This window comes from Protopterus annectens, chromosome 1.part2 (assembly GCF_019279795.1).
Source record: "Protopterus annectens isolate FY-2018-M chromosome 1.part2, PAN1.0, whole genome shotgun sequence".
NCBI classification, from domain to species: domain Eukaryota; kingdom Metazoa; phylum Chordata; order Ceratodontiformes; family Protopteridae; genus Protopterus; species Protopterus annectens.
Window position 1 is genome coordinate 482,865,444 of NC_056727.1, and position 22,189 is coordinate 482,887,632.

General features: G+C 44.2%; 1 protein-coding gene across 1 annotated transcript in view; it reads left to right on the forward strand.

The window, feature by feature from the left end:
* XRN2 (5'-3' exoribonuclease 2) overlaps positions 1 to 22,189 on the forward strand; it is a 2,388,435-nt gene that overhangs the window by 1,753,567 nt on the left and 612,679 nt on the right. The window contains exon 24 of the mRNA XM_044057168.1: positions 21,178 to 21,234. Within this exon, the coding sequence (XP_043913103.1) occupies positions 21,178 to 21,234 (57 nt within the window). The remainder of the gene's footprint in view (positions 1 to 21,177; positions 21,235 to 22,189) is intronic.

Below are 22,189 nucleotides of genomic sequence, written 5' to 3' on the forward strand. Positions count from 1 at the left end.
GAGAAAACGTCTACACTTCTGCTACCCTGGCTGTAAGGGCTTTAAATTGTCAGTTTCATATGCTTAAATATCAGCAGTATTTAATGTCACTGCTTAAACAGAAATTGTTGACCAATACTGAAGGTTCAGAGAACAAAGAATTGCAGGATTTATTGCATGCAGCTGAACAAGTTGGAAAGCTTACTTTGCAATGTGATTGATTCACTGGAGGCCTCTTGCAGGGCTGCTGTTACAGGTTCTGTTAATAGAAGGCATTGCTTGGTTAAATTAACAGAATCTGCCTGATCATGTTAAAGCAAAATTATTAGACGCACCATTAAAGCATGATGCTTTGTTTGGTACTTGGCGACTGCGGTGGTGGTGCTGTGTTAGTGTTGTCGCCTCACAGTACGACCTTGTTCTGTTCGATTCTCAGCTAAAGCGTCTTCTGTGCGGAGACATGCGTGAATGGGCGTGCCTTTGAAGATTGTGCGTCAGAGCTGGCAACTCTGTACGTAAAGAATCTACTGCAATTCATTAGCGGACCAGAGTTCTGCTGTGGTGACCCCTAACCGGGAAAAGCCGAAAGACACAACAACTTTGTTTGGTACTAAAGCAGAAGAGGTGTTGAAAAAAATGGAGGATAAAGCAAAGTCCATGCAGACAGTCAAGGATTTCTTACAGGTGCAGCCACCCAGGTTTAGCAGGAACTGGCCCACTAAAAATTTGTCCTTTCCATTGTCAGACAAACCACAAAGAGGCAGATACAGGTGTCCCAGAGGCAGATCTCAGCCCCAAGGCACATACAGGCCTAAACAATGGGGTGCTCCTACCTCCAAAGGCAGAGAAGACAAATCGCAACCTTACAGGAAACGGTCCCAATGACTTTCCTCTACCAGATCCAAGCACTTTTTTTTGGCAGCCCCCTTAAGGGGGAAACTAGCACTTTTTTCATCAAATTGGCAAATGGTTACCCAAGACAAATGGGTCCTGAACATAATGTCCCAAGGCTACAGGTTCCATTTTCACACCCTACCAAGGTCAAAAGGTATGCCAGACCTGCCACACAATCAATGGGCAGAGGCACAAAAACAAATTACAGCCCTCATGGACATGAGGGCCATTCAGCAAGTACCACAACAAGAGCAGGGGCAAGGCTTTTACTCCAGACTTTTTCTAGTACCCAGAAAGGACAAAACCTGGAGACCAATACTGGACCTGTCAATTTTAAATACATTTCTGGACGTTCCAAAACTCAAGATGTTGACTCTACAGCAGCTACTGCCCATGCTGGGCAAGAAGGCTTGGCTTGGAACTTTGGACCTAAAAGAGGCATACCTGCATGTCCCAATCGGACAATCTTGCAGAAGATACCTCAGATTCATAGCTGGCTCAATGCATTACCAATTCTCTGCACTGCCCTTTGGCTTATCTACTGCGCCCAGGGTCTTCACAAAATGCCTGGCACCAGTAATAGCGTTTTGCAGACAAAAAGGAATTCAAATATATCCCTACTTGGACTGCCTAATTCAAGCAGAGAACAAAGACATTCTTCTGAAGCATCTGGCATTTGTAAAAAGAATAATTGGCCTAGGGTACACAGTAAACGAAAAGAAATCCAAATTAGTGCCCTCTCAAGAGATAATATTCCTGGGTGCAAGCTTAAATACAACTGCCCAGATGGCTTAACTCACACCAGACAAAAGCATCTGAATACTTCAAGAAATTGGCAACAAAAACCCACTTATCTGCAAGGGAAGTCCTGCAGGCCTTCGGTTTCATGGCATCTTGCATTCTACTAATTCCATATGCCAGACTGCATATGAGGAAACTTTAATGGTACCTAAAAAGTGTTTGGACTCAGCATTGCCACAGCCTGGAGACAGTAATTGCACTCATTCCCTGCCTACAACAGGAGTTTCGATGGTGGGCAGAAGCCGGTCACCACAACAAGGGTCTGCCATTCAGTTTACCCACAGCCAGACAGACACTGACAACGGATGCATCAGATTATGCCTGGGGGGGGGGGCCATATGGCAGGAAAATGTATTCAGGGCACATGGTCTGCAAACCAGATGCATCTTCACATCAATCAAAAAGAGATGCTAGCTGTTCAAAATGCCCTGACCGCTTTCTAGGACCTGCTTCATCCAGGACAGTTACTGATAGACAACACTACAGTCATGTGGTACATAAAGCGGGGAGGTGCACACTCCTACCCCCCTATGAAGACAAGCAATGACCTTATGGGACACAGCATTGGCTTTTCAAATTCACATGCAAGCACAATTCCTGCCAGGAAAAATAAATACTCTGGCAGACGAGCTAAGCAGAAACCTCATGGATCCCTACGAATGGAAACTGGATCCACAAGTCTTCAGCATGATAATAAGGAAATGGGGATGCCCAGACACAGATCTATTTGCCTCCCCTCACAACTGCCAATTGCAGAGATTTTGCACAAGGATTTATCACAAGCAAGCATGGAAAGTGGACGCCCTATCCTTCAGCTGGAAAAATCTAGCGGTATATGCTTTCCCCCACTGCCTCTCCTTCCCAGGGTACTCCTAAAGGTCAGACAAGAGAAGCCAAAAATGATACTGATTGCACCAGACTGGCCACGCCAGCACTGGTACCCAATTCTAAAGAGCTTGTCTCAAGGTCCAGCATGGATATTGCCTCAAACTTCTCACTTGCTGACCCAACAAAACAATCAGATCCTGCACAGCCAACTCAGGACCTTAAATCTGGCAGCATGGTGGATAATGTAGCCATTCAGAACACTCCTCTTTCAAAAGCTGTTATGGATGTTATCCAGGAGGCCCAGCACCAGCAAATCTTATGCAGAAAAATGGAAAAGATTCTGTGCTTGGAACCAGGAACAAGGTATTGACACGTGTGTACCAAATATCCCTCAGATTTTACAATACCTAACTGAGATGCTGAACAAAGGCCTTTCCTTCTCATCAATTAAGATTCATGCCTCTGCTATTTCAGCCCATTACAATACGGAACCACCTATCTTTTCTCATCCTTTAATAAGGCAGTACCTCAGAGGGGCCAAAAACATTAGGCCTCCAAGAGAGCACCAATTCCAGCCTGGGACCTCAATTATGTTTTGGAAAAACTCTCACTGTCTCCTTTCAAGCCAGCATCAACAGCAGATATAAAATTCTTATCCTGGAAAGCAGCTTTCCTCATAGCAATGACCTTTGCAAGGCAAGTCTCGGAGTTACAAGCACTCATGGCTGTGGAACCTTTCATCATTTTTCATCCAGACAGGGTTTCCCTGTAGACAAACCCTACATTTATGCCTAAGGTGGTGTCCAGTGTGGCCCTTGACCAAACCATTCACTTACCAACCTTTTATCCTAATCCACAGAACAAGGGTGAGAAAATTCTGCATTCTTTGGACATACACGGGCAGTTACGCTTCTACTTGGTCAGATCTAAGCGTTCAGAAAGACTGAGCAACTTGTAGTGTCATATGCTGCAGGATCACAAGGAAAGGCCATCTCAAAACAGACCATTTCTAAATGGATAGGCCATTGCATCCGTTTCTGCTATTTTCAACATGGTAAATTAGTGCCTAAGGGCATTAGGCCTCATTCCACCAGAGCAGCAGCCACTTCAGCCTTCCTCAGCGGAGTACTAACCAAAGATATCTTAGAGGCTTCAACTTGGAGTTCAGTGCACACCTTCACAAAGCACTACCCCTTACCTCTTTACTGCAAGTCCAGAGCAGGCTTTGCCCCTGCAGTCCTGCAGGGCCTCATAGCCTCTCCTAATCCTATTTTAGCCCAGCTACCCATCCTCTGCTTTGGGATTCAACCCAAGAGTAATGACTGCAACAGTGAAACACGATGAACATAGTACAGTTGTGTACCTACCATAAATGTAGATGTTAGAGTGTATTCACTGTTGCAGTCCAGGTTACCCACTCGCCTTCCCCCTTTTCATTGCTGGAACTTATCTGCACTTCTCTATCCTATACAACCTATTTGGTGTATTTGCTTGTAGATGAAGGAAATGTTTTTTGTGCATGCATTATTGGCATATTTTTCAGCCTACCAATTTGGGGGCACCTGACAATCTGGGGCAAGTAAAACTGAAGAAAATGGCGTCTGCTGCATCTTTTATACCCGTGGCGCACTGACGTCAGGGAAGAGGCGACAGCAACCGACGCCGGACCTAGACTTTGGAATTCTGGCCGACTGAGGGTAGCCTGCCAGCAGGTTAACCCAAGAGTAATGACTGCAACAGTGAATACACTCTAACATCTACATTTATGGTAGGTACACAACTGTACTTTCTCTGCACTGCCCTTTGGCTTATCTACTGTGCCTAGGGTATTCTCAAAGTGCCTAACTCCAGTTATTGCATTTTGCAGGCAAAGAAATATTCAAATATACCCATACCTGGTCAATTGTCTAATTCAGGCAGAAAGCCAGGACATACTTTTGGATCATCTGGCCTTTGCACAAAGGGTTCTAACTTGTCTGGGGTACACCGTAAATGAAAAGAAATCGCAACTGGTACCCTGTCAACAAATTATATGCCTGGGAGCAAGCTTGAATACAACTTCCCAGATGGCTTACCTCATGCCAGAGAAACAAATTCATTTGACAACCTACTTCAAACAAGTGTCCACAAAAGCCCTGTTATCTGCAAGACAAATACTGCAGGCCTTGAGGTTCATGGCCTCCTGCATTCTTCTAATTCCATATGCAAGACTGCATATGAGGAAACTACAGTGGTATTTAAAAAGCCTATGGTGTCACCTTTCTCAGGACCTAGAAACAATGATTCCTATCATACCTTGCCTGCGCCTAGAGTTCCTTTGGTGGGCAGAGGCCTGCCACCAAAACAAGGGGCTACCTTTTAAACCACCCCCTGTCACCCAAACCCTAACAGACGCATCAGACTATGCATGGGGGCTCACCTGGCAGGGAAGTGCATTCAGGGCAAATGGAACCCAAGTCAAATGCACCTCCATATCAATCAAAAAAAAATGTTAGCTGTACAGAATGCTCTGACAGCCTTCAAGGACCACATTCTTCCAGGACAACTAATGGTAAAGACGGATAACACCACTGTTATGTGGGACATAAGCAGGGGGTTACACATTCTTACCCCCTCTGCAGACTAGCCATGGCAGTGTGGAACACAGCCTTGAGGTACCAAGTGCACCTATAAGCTCAATTCTTGTCAGGAAAATTAAATACACTGGCAGACTGACTAAGCAGAAACCTCATGGATCCACAAGAGTGGAAACTGGAACCAAGGACTTTCAACATGTTGACAAGCAAATGGGGGAGCCTAGATATAGAACTGTTTGCCTCTCCCCATATCTACCAGTTGGACAAATTTTGCACAAGGACTCCCCACAAATAAGCCTGGAAAGTGGATGCTCTGTACTTCAGCTGGAAAAAAAACATCAGTCTATGCCTTCCCCCCCTTTGCTCTCCAAAGTACTACTAAAAATCAAACCAGACAAACCAAGGATGATTTTGATTGCTCCAGACTATCTGCGCCAACACTGGTAGCCCCTTCTGCGCAGTGTCACGCTTATTTCCATGGCACCTGCCTCAGACTCCTTCCTTGCTGTCTCAGCAGGAGAACCAGATTCTGCACCCTCAGCTTCTAACACTGAACCTTGCAGCCTGGCTAATTACTTAATCTCTCCTTTACCATCCCTCAGCAAACCCGTGATGGATATCATTTTAGAGACAAGGAGGCCTAGTACTAGAAAATCTTATGCTGAAAAATGGAAAAGATTCTGTGCCTGGAACCAATCTCGAGGGATGAGCACAGCAGCGCCCAATTTACCTCAGATTTTACAATACTTAACTGAGATGCTTCACAAGGGCCTGTCTTTTTCCTCAATTAAAATCCACGCCTCAGCCATTTCAGCTCATTCTAACACAGAACCTCCCCTCTTCTCTCATCCACTGCTCAAGCAGTTCATCAGAGGGGTCAAACATTTGAGACCACCCAGGAGAGCTCCAACCCCAGCCTGGGACCTTAACTTTGTCTAGGAGAAACTCTCTACCTCCTTTCGAGCCAGCTGCTACTGCAGACTTAACATTTCTTTCTTGGAAAACAGCTTTACATTTAGCAATCACTTCAGCTAGAAGGGTATCTGAATTACAGGCCCTTACGGCAGTGGAGCTTTTCATCATCTTTCATGCGGACAGGGTGTCCCTCAGAACCAATCCATCCTTCATGCCCAAGGTGGTATCCAGTGTGGCTCTTAATCAGTCCATTCATTTGCCAGCCTTCTTTCCCAATCCACAGAATAAAGGGGAACTGATACTGCATGCCTTAGATGTGTACAAACAACTTAGATTCTACTTGGACAGGACTAAACCTCAAAGAAATCTGAACTACTGGTGGCATTTGCTGCAGGGGCAGAGGGGAAGGCTATTTCAAAGCAAACCATTTCTAAATGGATAAGCCATTGCATTAATTTCTGCTGTAAGCACCATGGAAAACCTATCCCCCAGGGGATCAGACCTCATTCCACCAGGGCTGCATCTACCCGTACAGCCTTTCTCTGAGGCTTCCCTACCAGGGACATCCTAGAAGCTGCTACCTGGAGTTCTGTACATAGTTTCACCAAGCATGGTCATTTACCAATTTTCTCTAAATCCAGAGCTGGCTTTGCCACTGCAGTCTTGCAGGGCCTTATAGCTGGTCCTAATGCTATCTAAATTCCTCTTCCCAACCATAGCTTTGGGGAATCTACCCAAATGTAATGACTGCAACAGTGAAACACGAAGAACATAGTATAGTTGTGTACACTTAGCATAAATGTAAATGTTCGAGTGTATTCACTGTTGCAGTCCTTGTTACCCTCCCTCCAGCCTCATAACTTATTTTGGCTATACATCCACTTTCCTTTACTATGCTTAAAAGCCTTTTTGGTATATTTGCTTTTTTGTTGGAGGTATATCTTTGTACTTTTATATTTAATTGCTTCCCATTGGGGTGCACCTGACATCTAGGGCAAGAAAAACTGATGTAATGGCGTTTGCTGCATGTTTTATACCCCTGATGACCTGACATCATGGAAGAAGGGACAGCAATCGAAGCAGGACCCAAGACTTTGTTAATCAGGCCGACTGAGGGCTACTTTCAAGCAGATAACCCAAATGTAATGAATGCAACAGTGAATGCACTCTAACATCTACATTTATGGTAAGTGTACACAACTGTACTATGTCTCTACCTTGGATGGGCCCGGAGCCGCTGTGCAGGCCCTGGCTTCTGAGGGTGTTTTTAGGCCTTCCAATCTTCATATTAAACAGAATTCCTTTCAAACCAAAAATACTGAATTTCTCAGGCCTAAAGTACACACTACGCCTAGGAAACAGACAACCAAAGTACATTCTAAGGCCCAAATGCCACAAAAACAAATGATTACAATGGCTGAGGACCGCATTACTTTAATTGGGGGAAGGCAGCCTTCCCCCTCAAAAAGACCCAGAACTGATTTTTCTTCTGATCAGGAATCTGATTAATTTGATCCTTCTAATTTCCAAGATATATCCTGTCTATGAGGATTCTGATGGAGGATTCCATTCCCTCTGCTTCCCCTCCAGAGGATTTTTCCTTTTGTGAATCCCTGCACACACCCTTGGAGAACATTTCCGCTGGGAGAGCCAGGACTACTCCCAGTCCAAAAAGAGACTTGTAATTTTTAAGCTTTCCTCAGCACAGGCTTCTAACTATTCCTCCTGTTCTGGAAATTGTAGATGTCATCTATCTGGAATCCAGCCTTACCCCTGATACCTTACCTCCAGCTCCCGGGAAACCTGACGGGTACTATAGAGTGACTCCCACAAATTCCTTTTTAGGAATCCTACTGCGGGATCCAGAGACCATTTTCCAGGGACCTAAAGGCATTAAGGCTACAACTGCCCAAAATCCTACCCCTTTGGACAGGGATTCCATGGCATTAGATAGATGGGGAAAATATGTATACACCTCTGCTACGCTTGCCGTTATGGCTTTAAATTGCCAGTTTCATATGTTAAAGTATCAGCAGCATATGGAGCTAATTAAACAAAAAATGTTGATTTCTGATTGTGCAGGACACAAAGATTTACAAGAGTTAATGCATTCTGCTAACCAAGTTGGTCAACATACTTTGCAATGTGGGTTTGATGCTTTAGAAGCATCTTGTAGGGCTGCTGTCAGCAAAAAGAAATCAAAACTAGTCCCTAGTCAAAAGATTGTATTCCTGGCAGCAAGCTTGGACACAGCATCCCAGATGGCATTCCTTACTCCAGAAAAACAAGCCTATCTAACAGGCTTACATGTTGTTCGTGTTTCACTGTTGCAGTCATTACATTTGGGTAAACTGCTGGCAGGTTGCCCTCAGTCGGTCTGATTAACAAAGTCTTGGGTCCTGCGTCAGTTGCTGTCCCTTCTTCCATAACGTCAGGTCATCAGGGGTATAAAACATGCAGCTGATTTCATTACATCAGTCTTTCTTGCCGAACGGTGGCAGAAGCAGTTCGCAAGTGCCGGTTGGGTAACTCCTGGAATTTTTGTTTTCCAGTTTCAGAACCAAAGTTTTCAACTTAAAGCTTAGTACCCCATTGAGGAAACTTTTTCTTGCTCCTTACCAGTGAAAGTAAAAGTTAATAATTGCATTACTTGTGGGAAGCCAATACCTCATAAAGATTTTCATTCGTACTGTGTTCCTTGCCTAGGCCCTGACCACGACGTACCTTGCTGTCGGTTTTGTGCTTTATTTAATCAGCGCACTATCCGTCGTCTGTACATTTTTGCCTCTAAATATTTCGTTTCTCTGTTTATCCAGAAATGACGTCTGTTAGCCATCAGACTACCAGAATTCCGAAAAAATGCAAAGAAAGACATGCCGTTGAGGACTAAAACTGGCGACGATGCTTCTCCTAAGCCAGTTCACCGGTACTCAGTGAGGCGCTTTCTCAGCCCCTGATACCGGTTACTTCTGACTCGCACGCCTCTACTGAGACCCATTCGAAGTCCTATATGCTTCGAGATACTTCACCTATGGAACTCGCGGATGTCTCTTCCTTGGATGGGTCCGGAACCGCAGTGCAGGCACTGGTTTCGGAGGGTGTATTCAGGCCTACAGACTTGCGTATTAAACAGACTTCACCTTCTATTCTAAGGCCTAAATCTTGATCTATGCCTGAAAAACCGACACTCGGGCCACATGTTCAGGCCCCTATGCCTAAAAAAAAAAAAATTATCAAAATGGCTGAAGATCTTATTACTCTAATCAGGGGTAGTCAACCCCCCACCCACCCCATCCCAGAGGCCTAGGACTGAGCTTGACTATGAATCTTCTGATCAGGACTCTTTCTTCTAATTCTTCCAATACCCTGGATTTGTCCATTCCTGCTTATGAGGATTCTGCTGCAGAGAATTCCATTCCCTCTGCGCCCGAAACTTTACATACCTTAAGGGAGCATTTCCACTGGGAAAGTCAGGAATTTTCTGAATCTAAAAAGAGGCTTGGGGATTTCCTCCTACCTTAGCATAGGCCTTTGGCTATACCTCCTGTACTAGACATTGTTGTGTTTTCGGAATCCATTATGGCCCCTGATTCCCTGCCTCCGGCTCCTAGTAAACCTGATAAATACTACAGGGTTCCTGAGTCCCACAAGTTCCTTTTTATAAATCCTGTTGCAGATCCAGAAACCATTTCTCAGGGGCCCAAGGACATTAGGGCTTCTACTGCTAAAAATCCTACCCCTTCTGATATAGACTACAGGGTGCTGGATAGATGTTGAAAAAATGTTTATACTTCTGCAGTTTTTGCAATCAGGGCTTTAAACTGCCAATTTCATATGCTAAAAATATCAACAGCATATCATGGGATGCTTAAACAGAAAATTATTTCTGACTGTGGAAAATAGATTTACAGGATGTATTGCATTCAGCTGAACAAGTTGGAAAACATACTTTGCAATATAGTTTTGATTCTTTAGAGGCCTCTTGCAGGGCTGCTGTTACTGGGTCTGTGCTTAGCATGTTTGGCTTAAGGAGCAATCTCTGCCTGATCATGTTCAAGCAAAATTGTTGGATGCTCTTTTAAATCAGGACCACCTGTTTGGCAATAAGGCTGAAGAATTTCTAAAAAAAGATGGAAGATGAAGCTAAATCTATGCAAACTGTGAAAGATTTCTTACAAGTGCAACCTCCAGGATTTAGCAGGCACTGGCCTACTAAGAATTGGTCCTTTCCAACTCCTTCCAGATCCACTCAAGCCAAACCCAGACACACCAAAAGCACCAGGTTTCAGTCCCAAGGGACTCTCAGAACTATACAATGGGATGCTTCCACTTCCAAATCTGGAAATAACAAGACACCCCCCTATGGTAAACAGTATCCTTGACTTTCCTTTAAAATTACCAAGCACTTACCTTTTAGCCGCCCCTTTGGGGGAAAGATTGCTCTTCATGCAAAAAACTGGGAACTCATAACCCAGGACAAATGGGTTTTAAATAGTGTCCCAGGGATACAGATTTCATTTCCACACTTTGCCAACACCAAATGGGTGGCCAGATCTTCCCCCAAATCAGTGGGCAGAAGCTCAGAAACAAGTACATTTCCTCTTCTGGTACCAGTTGAATAGACCCCATGTTTAAGAGGGAAAGGGACAAGGTTTCTATTCCAAGCTTTTCCTGGTACCTAGAAAAGACAAATCATGGCATCTAATTCTAGACCTGTCTAAACACCTTTCTGGACATTCCAGAATTCAAGGTGGTGAGTCTTCACCAGTTACTTCCTATGCTAGGCAAGGATGCCTCGTTGGCAACTCTAGATTTAAAAAAAGCTTACCTGCATATCCCAAGCAGGGAATCTGGCAGACGATACCTATGCTTCACTGCAGGCTACTTGCATGATCAGTTCTCTGCACTGCCCTTTGGTTTGTCTACTGCGCCCAGGGTATTCACAAAGTGTCTGGCTCCAGTAATTGCATTTTGCAGGCAAATATTCCAATATATCCATACTTGGACGATTGTCTAATTCAGGCAGAAAACCAGGCCACACTTATAAATCATCTGGCATTTGTAAAAAGGGTTCTAACTTGCCTAGGGTACACCATAAACAATAAGAAATCACAACTGGTACCCTCTCAACAAATTGCATTCTTGGGTGCCAGCTTGAATACAACTGCCCAGATGGCTTTCCTTATGCCAGAAAAGCAAATTCATTTGGTAATTTACTTCAAACAAGTGGCCACAAAAACCCTGCTATCTGCAAGACAAATGCTGCAAGCCTTGGGGTTCATGGCCTCCTGCATTCTTATAATTCCATATGCAAGACTGCATATGAGGAAACTTCAGTGGTACTAAAAAAAAAAAAAAAAAAAAAAAAAGTCTATGGAGTCAACATTGTCACAGCCTGGAAACAATGATTCCTATCATACCTTGCCTACGCCTAGAGTTCCTGTGGTGGGCAGAGGCCTGCCAATAAATCAAGGGACTGCCATTCACACTACCCCCTGCTGCTCAGAACCTAACTACAGACATATCAGACTATGCATGGGGAGCTCACCTGACAGGGAAATGCATTCAGTGCAAATGGAGCCCAAATCAAATGCAGCTACATATTCACAAAAAGAAATGTTAGCTGTTCAGAATGCTCTGACAGCCTTCAAGGACTATATTCATCCAGGACAACTAATCGTAAAGGCAGATAACACCATGGTTGTGGTACATAAGCAGGGGGGAACACATTCCTACCCCCTCTGCAGACTAGCCATGGCATTATGGAACACGGCCTTGAGCTACCAAGTGCATCTACAAGCTCAATTCGTACCAGGAAAACTGAATATACTGGCAGACGAACTAAGCAGAAATCTCATGGACTCACACGAATGGAAACTGGAACCACGAATTTTCATCATGTTGACACGCAAATGGGGGGGCCCCAGACATAGATCTTTTTGCCTCACCCCAGAACTACCCGTTGGACAAATTTTGCACAGGAACTCATCACAAAAAAGCCTGGAAAGTGGATGCTCTGTCCTTCAGCTGGAAAAACCTATCAGTCTATGCCTTTCCCCCTCTGCCTCTGCTCTCCAAAGTTCTACTAAGTGTCAAACTGGACAAACCAAAAATGATTTTGATTGCTCCAAACTGGCCTCTCCAACACTGGTACCCAGTCCTGCGCAGTGTCACACATTTCACCATGGCACCTACCTCGGACACCTTCCTTACTGTCTCAGCAGAACAACCAAACTCTGCACCCTGAGCTCCAAACTTTGAACTTGCAGCGTGGCTAATCACTTAAATTCACCCTTAGCATCCCTCAGCAAACTTGTGATGGATGTCATCTTGGATGCGAGAAGACCTAGTACTAGAAAATCGTATGCTGACGAATGGAAAAGATTCTGTGCCTGGAATCAATCTCAAGGGATAAGCACAGCAGTGCCGAACATCTCAGATTTTGCAATACTTAACTGAGATGCTTCACAAGGGCCTGTCTTTTTCTTTTATAAAAATCCATGCCTCCGCCATTTCAGCTCATTACAACACAGAACCCTCCCCTCTTCTCTCATCCTCTGCTAAAGCAGTATCTCAGAGGGGCCAAAAACTTGAGACCCCCCAGAAGAGCTCCAACCCCTGCCTGGGGCCTTAACTTTGTTTTGGAGAAACTCACTCTCCCTCCTTTCGAGCCAGCAGCTACTGCAGACTTAAAATTTCTCTTCTGGAAAACAGCCTTCCTTTTAGCAATCACTTGGCTAGAAGGATTTCAGAATTACAGGCTCTTACGGCAGTGGAGCCTTTCATCATTTTTCATGCAGACAGGGTATCGCTCAGGACCAACCCATCCTTTATGCCCAAGGTGGTATCCAGTGTGGCTCATAATCAGACCATTCATTTGCCAACTTTCTTTCCCAGTCCACAGAACATAGGGAAATGGATTCTGCATCCATTTGATGTGCACAGACAACTTAGATTCTACTTGGACAGGACTACATCTCCCAGAAAATATGAACTGCTGGTAGCATTTGCTGCAGGGGCAGAGGGAAAGGCTATTGCAAAGCAAACCATTTCCAAATGGATAAGCCATTGTATTCGTTTCTGCTATAAGCACCATGGAAAACCCATCACCCAGGGGATCAGATCCCATTCTACCAGTGCTGCATCTACTTCTACAGTCTTTCACATAGGTGTTCCTACCAGGGATATTCTAGAAGCAGCTACCTGGAGTTCAGTTCATACTTTCACCAAACATTATCATTTACTGAGTTTCTCTAAATCTAGAGCTGGCTTTGCCGCTGCTGTTTTGCAGGGCCTTATAGCCGGTCCCAATGCTGTATAAATCCCTCCTCCCAACCATAGCTTTGGGAATCTACCCAAATGTAATGACTGCAACAGTGCAACACAAAGAACATAGTACAGTAGTGTACACTTACCATAAATGTAGATGTTAGTGTATTCACTGTTGCAGTCCTGGTTACCCTCCCTTCAGCCCCCTGTTTTTTCTCTTGCTATGCCTCTACTTTCTTTTACTATACTTAAAAGCCTTTTTGGTATATTTGCTTTTGTTTGGAGGTATGTTTTTTGTTTTAAATTACACATTATATATTTGGCTCCCCATTTGGGGAGCACCTGACATCTGGGCCAAGAAAAGCTGATATAATGGCGTTGGCTGCATGTTTTATACTCCTGACATCATGGAAGAAGGGACAAGGGACAGCAACCGACGCAGGACCCAAGACTTTGTTAATCAGGCCGACTGAGGGCAACCTGCCAGCAGATTACCCATATGTAATGACTGCAATGGTGAATACACTCTAACATCTACATTTATGGTAAGTGTACACAACTGTACTTTTAGCACCTTCGTCCCTTATGGGTAAGAGTAACATGTAAATGTATGGGATCTGAGTTATTTGTTCTTAAAACACGAAAGTTGTGATTTGTTAGTACTTATAAGGGCTATAAATTTCATGGGGAATGCATGCCTAAGCTTCAAAAGATCATTATGGATCAGTAGCCTGGTAAATATGTATGAATGTTTCTTGCTGGTATGACAGCTTCTCTGCATCCCCAAGGCTGAGTCTTCAAGGGAAGCACCCACCTCGGTTGCCTTCAGGTGCATGTCCTCGGGCAACATTTGTGCTGCAGTTAACATGGGATGTACTTTTGCCTAATACTGCAAGCTAGACATTGCCTCTACTTCACATTCATTCTTCAGGGCCTTTATTGTCTTGAGAATGTTAAAATGGTGGTGGTGCTGCGGTAGCTTTGTCGCCTCACAGTAAGACGCTGTCCGGTTCGATTCTCAGCTAGAGCGTCTTCTGCGTGGAGATGTGCATGAATGGGCGTACCTTCGTTGAAGGTTGTGCGTCAGGCCTGGCAAGCCGGTACGTAAAAATCAACTGCCAATCATTATCGGACCGGAGTTCTGCTGTGGCCGACTCCTAACCGGGAAAAAGCCGAAAGACACAAATTGTCTTGAGAATGTTATGGTGGGGAACCACCATATGCGATGGCTGAGGATTTGGTCCAACATGTAAACCAGGATGTCCATTTATTATCATTTTAGAAGGTTCTGGTCATAATGAGTTATCTGTAAGAAGTGGCTGTTTCTGGTTAACATCCCTCCCTGCCAGCCTCTTAGTGAAGGTCTGAGGGGAGATCAGGAATTTTCATTTCATTCCTACCACACACACCTACACCTCACTGCATTACTAACTAGTGTACCATTTCCCTGCCATTTCCTCCTCCTCATATAAAGGTTACCGTCTGAGCATAATCTCAGAGCAGAAAGTACACCTGCATCATGGAAGCGAACAATTGAGAAACGTTTGAGGAAGTTTCCAGATGCCAAGTTTTCCAGGTATCTGTGCCATGTAATCTAGGATGTTAGTAATGGTATCCCACCCACAGATCTGTCAATACATTGAGATATAATGTTCGTGTATTTAAGCTTGCTGTGGTGGAAGCCTCCTGATGTCCTTCATGGATGCATCTGCAGTCATAACAAATGGGTTGTCCTGTCGTCAGGCAGCCCTTCGGTCGGCCGGATTCCAAAGTCTGGGTCCGGCTTCGGCTGATGTCGCACTTCACCCGACGTCATCTCTGCTGGTCTTCGGGTATAAAGGCATCAGCCGACGCCATTTTCCTCAGTCTTTCTTGCCGCGTGGCTCAAGCAGAAGCTGTTCGCAAGTGCTGGTCGGTCAGATCCAGAGATTAGTACTACCGAATACTACTTCAAGACTTCTAAAAGCTAAGTACCCCGTTGGGGACTCTTTCTTGCCTCAGCCGATGTCAGAAAAAGTCAATAACTGTTTAACTTGTGGGAAACAAATACCTCATAAAGATTTCCACTCTTACTGTCTGCCTTGCTTAGGCCCAGACCACGACGTAGCAGCCTGTTCGGCCTGTGCTTCCTTCAACCGACGAACGCTTAGGCCTCAGTCGGAGTTTGCTGAACAGTTTTTCGGCTCAGATTTTGCGTACATTATGCCGTCGGATCCTCCGACTACCCAAATTGTTAAAAAACGCAAAGAAAAAGACCGACACTCGCGGTCCGCGGTTTCGGCCTAAACCACAGTTAAGCAAGCCGCGAGTGTCTCTGTTTCGGCCGAAACCGAGAAAACTGGTCAATCTTCAGCCGAATCCATGACTACTACTGAGGCTCCTGCTACCTTAGTTGAATCGGCCTCAGAAATTTTGCTTACAACTGTGGTTCCTAGTGATTTATCAGACACCATCCCTATGGATGTCTCTACCCCAGCACGTGGTGCTGCTAGGCCTCCTGCAGCCATGTCTATTAAGGCCTTTGCCAGGGCTAAAGCAGCCAAATCTGCTAAATCAGTGCCTGTTAAACCCCCCTCACACAGGCCCACTTCAAGTTCCCAAATGCTTACTCTGGCAGAAGATTTAATATCCTTGATTAGGGGATCCCAATCTCACCCAGACAGGGCCTCTCAGCCTCCAGAAAAGAGACCTAGAGCAGAGCCCCCCGAACCAGTGTCCTCTGATGATTCTGCGGATGACTCTGACATTACAGACCAGCCAGAGGCTCCTTTTTCTACTTATGAAGATTCCGATGCTGAAGAATCCATTCCAGCTGCCTCTCCACCAGAGGAATTCTCCTTTGGGGAAACCTTACATGCCATGAGAGAAAAATTCCAATGGCAGGGACAAGATTTCTCAGATTCAAGGAAAAGGCTTAGGACTTTTCTGCACTTACCACAACAGAGGCCCTTAGCTATACCTCCTGTACTGCCTGTTGTGGATGATGCATTTAATGATGTTTGCACTGCTCCTGATTCTTTACCTCCAGCCCCTGCCAAACCAGATAGATTTTACAGGGTGCCAGACACTCATCACCACCTATACAAGGCCCCACTTGCAGACCCCGAAACTATATCCCAGGGGCCTAAGGCAGTAGCCTCGACCACAGCAAAAAACCCTATTCCTTCTGAAAGGGAATCCAGGTCCTTGGAGAGATGGGGGAAAAAACTTTACACCTCTGCTACTCTCTCAGCTAGAGCTTTAAACTGTCAGTTTCATATGATCCAATACCAAGAGTTTATGCTTGATCAGTTAACTAAGAAACTGTCCTCTGATGAATCCTTAGATAAGAAATATGTATTAGAAATGGTGAATAACATCCAACAGGTTAGTAACCATTCTTTAAAATGTGGCTATGATGCACTGGAGGCTTCATTTAGATCAGCCATGACTGGCACAGTGATAAGAAGGCATGCATGGTTGAAAGAACAGGTCTTACCGGATCATGTTAAAGCAAAGCTATTAGATGCTCCTATGGATAAGGCCAGTCTATTTGGTACACCTGCCCAGCAAGTAATGAAGAAAATGGAAGAAAAGGCAAAATCTGTACAAACAGTTAAAGATTTCTTACAGGTTCAGCCCCCAAGGTTTAGCAGGAACTGTCCTGCCAAAAATTGGTCCTTTCCTGACTCCACAAGATCCCAAAGGGGCAGGAATAGGCGCTCTAGAGGCAGAAATCCGTCGAGAGGAGGTGCCTACAGAGGACGACAGTGGCAAGGCAATAACCGAGGCACAGACACAACCACTGCCACTGCAACAGGACAATCACAGTGACTTGGCTCTTACACCGCCTACCAGGGAGCAAATAGCAGCACCTTTAGGCGGAAAGTTAGCCTTATTTTCGAAAAATTGGCACTATATCACAAAAGACAAGTGGATTTTGCAAACCATAGACCAAGGCTACCGGTTCCACTTCCACACCTTACCAGTAAAAAGAGGAATGCCAAACCTACCTCCAAATCAAAAAATAGAAGCTCTACAGCAGATAGCGGAATTAACAAAGATGAGAGCTGTGGAAAGAGTACCAATAACAGAACAGGGCAAAGGATTCTACTCCAGACTCTTCCTAGTACCAAGAAAAGAGAGAAGTTGGAGACCTATTCTCGATCTGTCCGTCTTAAACACATACATCATTGTCCCAAAATTCAAAATGCTGACCCTACAGCAACTTCTTCCCATGCTGGGCAAGGAGTGTTGGCTGGTAACTCTAGATCTCAAGGAGGCATACCTGCACGTCCCCATTCGACCAAATTGCAGAAGATACCTCAGATTTCTTGCAGGATCAGAGCATTATCAATTCTCAGCATTGCCCTTTGGCTTATCTACTGCGCCCAGAGTATTCACAAAATGCCTGGCATCAGTAATCGCTCACTGCAGACTACAGGGAATCCAAATTTATCCATACCTGGACGACTGCCTGTTACAAGCGGACAACAAAAGCAAGCTGACAACAGATTTACAAAGGGTCATTTACTTGCTACAAGCCCTGGGATACACAGTCAATTTACAAAAGTCAAGGCTGATACCATCCCAAACAAGAACATTCTTGGGCTGAATTGGACACAGTAAAACAAATGGCATTCCTAACTGCAGAAAAACAAAACGAGCTCCCTCTTTACTTCTTGGCATTAACAAAGCAGAACAAACTAACAGCAAGAAAAGTTCTGCAGGCCTTGGGCTTCATGGCATCATGCATAATCTTGGTCCCACATGCCAGACTGCATATGAGAAAGCTACAGTGGTACCTAAAGAATTTATGGTCTCAGCACAGGCACAGCTTAGAAACAGAAATCCCACTAATACCATGCCTAAAACAGGAGTTCCTATGGTGGGCTCAAGCATGCCAGTCAAACCCAGGCTTACCCTTCCACAACTTTCGAAAGCAAGCCAAACCATCACAACGGACGCCTCAGACCTAGGATGGGGGGGCGCACATGCTGGACAAATGCATACAAGGATTGTGGACTCAAGACCAGCTGCACCTGCACATAAACCAAAAAGAAATGCTGGCAGTAAAACTGGCAATCCAAAAATTCAGACCACTCCTCAAAGAAGGCCATTTGATGATAAGGACAGACAACACCACAGTCATGTGGTACATCAACAAACAGGGAGGCACTCATTCATACCCCTATGCAGAATGACTTTGGACCTTTGGAATCTGGCTCTCGGCTACAACATCCAGTTACAGGCAATATTTGTGCCGGGAAAAGAGAACACCCTAGCAGACATGTTAAGCAGAACCACCTCGGATGCTCACGAATGGATGCTACACCCGGACATCTTCAAGGCCATCACAAAGAAATGGGGAATGCCACAAATAGATCTATTCGCTTCCCCACTCAATCACCAGCTCAAAAAATTCTGCACAAGGACATTCTACCCACTTGCATGGAAGGTGGACTCTCTCTCCTTCAGCTGGAAAGGCCTGACAGCATATGCATTTCCACCTCTTCCCTTGATGCACAAGGTACTACTGAAAATCAGAGAGGAACGTCCAAGGATAATCCTGATAGCTCCGAATTGGCCAAGACAACACTGGTACCCATTGCTGAGGAGCATGTCTCGGGAGAGAATGTGGGCAATACCCCTGATGCCTTTGATGTTAACTCAGAACAACTACAACATCATGCATCCAAACCTAAAAACCTTGCAACTGACTGCCTGGAACATCACATAGCAGCAACTAACCCAGACCTTTCCCAAAGGGTTAAAGACATTATCCTTGAAGCCCGCAGACCTTCAACAAGAAGGAACTATGCAGGCAAATGGAAAAGGTTTGTCATTTGGAGTACTGAAAGAGGAAAAGATGTGTCGAACATAGACATTGCTAACATTCTGGAGTACTTGGCAGAGCTTCTACATACAGGCCTGTCCTATTCCTCCATCAAGATACATGCATCAGCTATTTCAGCAGAATACAGCTTCGATCCACCTGTCTTTTCACATCCTTTACTCAGGCAGTTCCTCAGAGGGATCAAGAATGTAAAACCTCCTAGGAAACCACCATTACCAGCATGGGACTTGAACTTTGTGTTAGAAAAGTTGACACTCCCTCCGTTTGAACCAGCAGCAACAGCAGGTCTGCAACACCTGTCATGGAAAACTGCTTTCCTACTGGCAATTACCTCAGCAAGGAGGGTTTCAGAACTACAGGCCTTAATGGCAGTGCAACCCTTCCTAATCTTCCATCAAGATAGGGTGTCCATGAGAACTAATCCTACATTTATGCCTAAGGTGGTATCCAGAGTATCTTTAAACCAGGCAATCCACCTACCTACCTTCTTTCCAAATCCACAAAACAGGGGGGAAAGAATGCTGCATACCTTGGATGTACATAGACAGTTACGCTACTACCTGGACAGAACCAAAAATAACAGAAAAACTGACCAGCTTTTAGTAGCCTATGCAACAGGAAGGGAAGGAAAAGCAATTTCCAAACAGACAATCTCCAAATGGATAGGAAATTGCATAAGATTCTGTTACTCTTACCATGGAAAACCAATTCCACAGAACATAAGACCTCATTCTACAAGGGCTACAGCCACTACCACAGCTTTCTTACGAGGAGTGGCAACCAAGGACATTATTGAGGTGACTACTTGGACCTCCGTGCATACATTTGCCAAGCATTATAATTTACCTCTATACTCTAAATCCCGAGCAGGATTTGCCACTGCTGTACTGCAAGGGATCCTAACTACACCATGATTTTTCTTCCTCCACCCCTAGTTTGGCTATGGTATTCTACCCATTTGTTATGACTGCAGATGCATCCATGAAGGACATAGTACAGTTTTGTACCTACCATAAATGTAGATGTCCGAACTGGATAGCATCTGCAGTCAGGATTACCCACCCTCCTTCCCCTCTGTGGTACTCCTAGGGTATTTACTCTCCTAATAGCTAGCTGGGGGGGAGTCTCTTATGGTGCATTTGTTTGTATATATGTACATACATGCTTATTTTTTGTGTTTGCCTTCTACTTTTTTGGAAACATTGGCATTTATCCAAAATTTAGCCTCCCAAGAGGGCAACTGGCATCTGGGGCAAGAAACACTGAGGAAAATGGCGTCGGCTGATGCCTTTATACCCGAAGACCAGCAGAGATGACGTCGGGTGAAGTGCGACATCAGCCGAAGCCGGACCCAGACTTTGGAATCCGGCCGACCGAAGGGCTGCCTGACGACAGGACAACCCATTTGTTATGACTGCAGATGCTATCCAGTTCGGACATCTACATTTATGGTAGGTACAAAACTGTACTTTTTACATTTTCATAAAATAGATTTGTTATATAGGTACCCGCTTGTAATGACTGGTCTTAATGGCCTTGTGGTCTGCAAATTCCCCATCCCTGGGTTATTTCTCTGGCTTGTAGCAAGTTCCTGTTTCCTTTTATATAATTTTTGAGCAGTCCAAAAAGTTAAATGGAGGGAAAGTTCACTCCTTCTTTTAAGATATTTAGCAGTTGAAAGGCAGAATTCTGTCATTGAAGAGGAACATTGGAATCATTACGGGATACCTTCCACTGATGGGAACAGTATATTGCTGAATTCCATTCTGATTTCATTTTGTGTAAGATCTCTAAAGTATTTATGGCTTTATTGTACTTGGTTTCAAACATTAAAATCCTCTGAACTTGCACATTTTGGCAAGTCACAAGTAGGCAATGGTACTGCATAGTAATGGCGTAGAATAGTTTGCAAATTTAGTTTTTTGCATTATAATATACTAGCTTCTTGTATGTTTATTTCACAGCTGTGTGGTGAACTTCTGTTAATACACTATCATGCAGATCTTATTTATAAAAATGCACATTAAAAGCTTAATAGTTTGTAGTGTTTAATTTTTTTTTTCTTTTTTCTTTTTTTAGACCAGTCGAGTCTCCTATTCCACTCTGCAAGGATTTAATTCACAATGCTTCAGTTAAGTAAGTGATTATTAAAGTGTTTTGAAGTAGCACTTGTTTTAGTTCTGGGGTGGAATTTTACATGCATGTGTGTAGATACATGTGCGCGCACACATGTTTGTATTCCCTTTTGTTTTCTTCTCTGGACTGCCATGAACCTCTAGCTGCCCATGTCCTGCACCAGTCTGTTTTTTGTGTTGCTTTTTACCTGAAGTTTACATTTGCCAGCAGGCCGCCTTTTTTTCTGTGGATCTCTCCTTATTGGCTTCTCCATATGATGAGCAAATTAAGTTTTGTTCTCAACAGAAGGAAGTTAGAGAAGCCTTGGCAGTGTTAATGTATTAGTGGCCGGTTGCTCACTTACCTTAATACCTAATGAGCTGCATGCTTCTGTTTGGTATGTGTACTTTTTCATTGCAAGTAGTGCTATATATTTTGCCTTGATCTCACCTAGTGTACAGTTATCACAGTAGCGTGTTTGTCACTTGCTTCTCTCCCTGGAAGAAGGAACTGGCAAGTAGTCAGTTCATCCTGTTACCTCTCAAATGATGCTTGTGATGGCTTGGTTCTTTTCCAGATCCAGATTTGTTAGTAAATATAAACTTACTGTCTCTGTTCTGTTAAATTTCCAGGGAGAAATGCAAATTCCTGAAGTTAGGACACTATGTTGCTTTTCACCAGTGTATTTGCTTGTCTGTACACCTCGCAAACAGGTTACATAAGAATTTTAATTGAAAATGGTTGGGTTCAAGTGACTTATGCCTTTACGTATAATATTTAGGTGCGTTTCTTATTCCTGGAGTGTGCCTTTAGACTTGTATGGCTTTTTGCATATTTTGAAGTATGAAGAGGTGCTATTTTAATATTTTGAAAACTTTTTTTTTAGTAAAATTCATTTCACTAAATTGCCATTGCCTTGTGTTTTGTTGTACACCTCATAGCATGAATGCTGCTTTTCGGCTGTTACATTAAAATG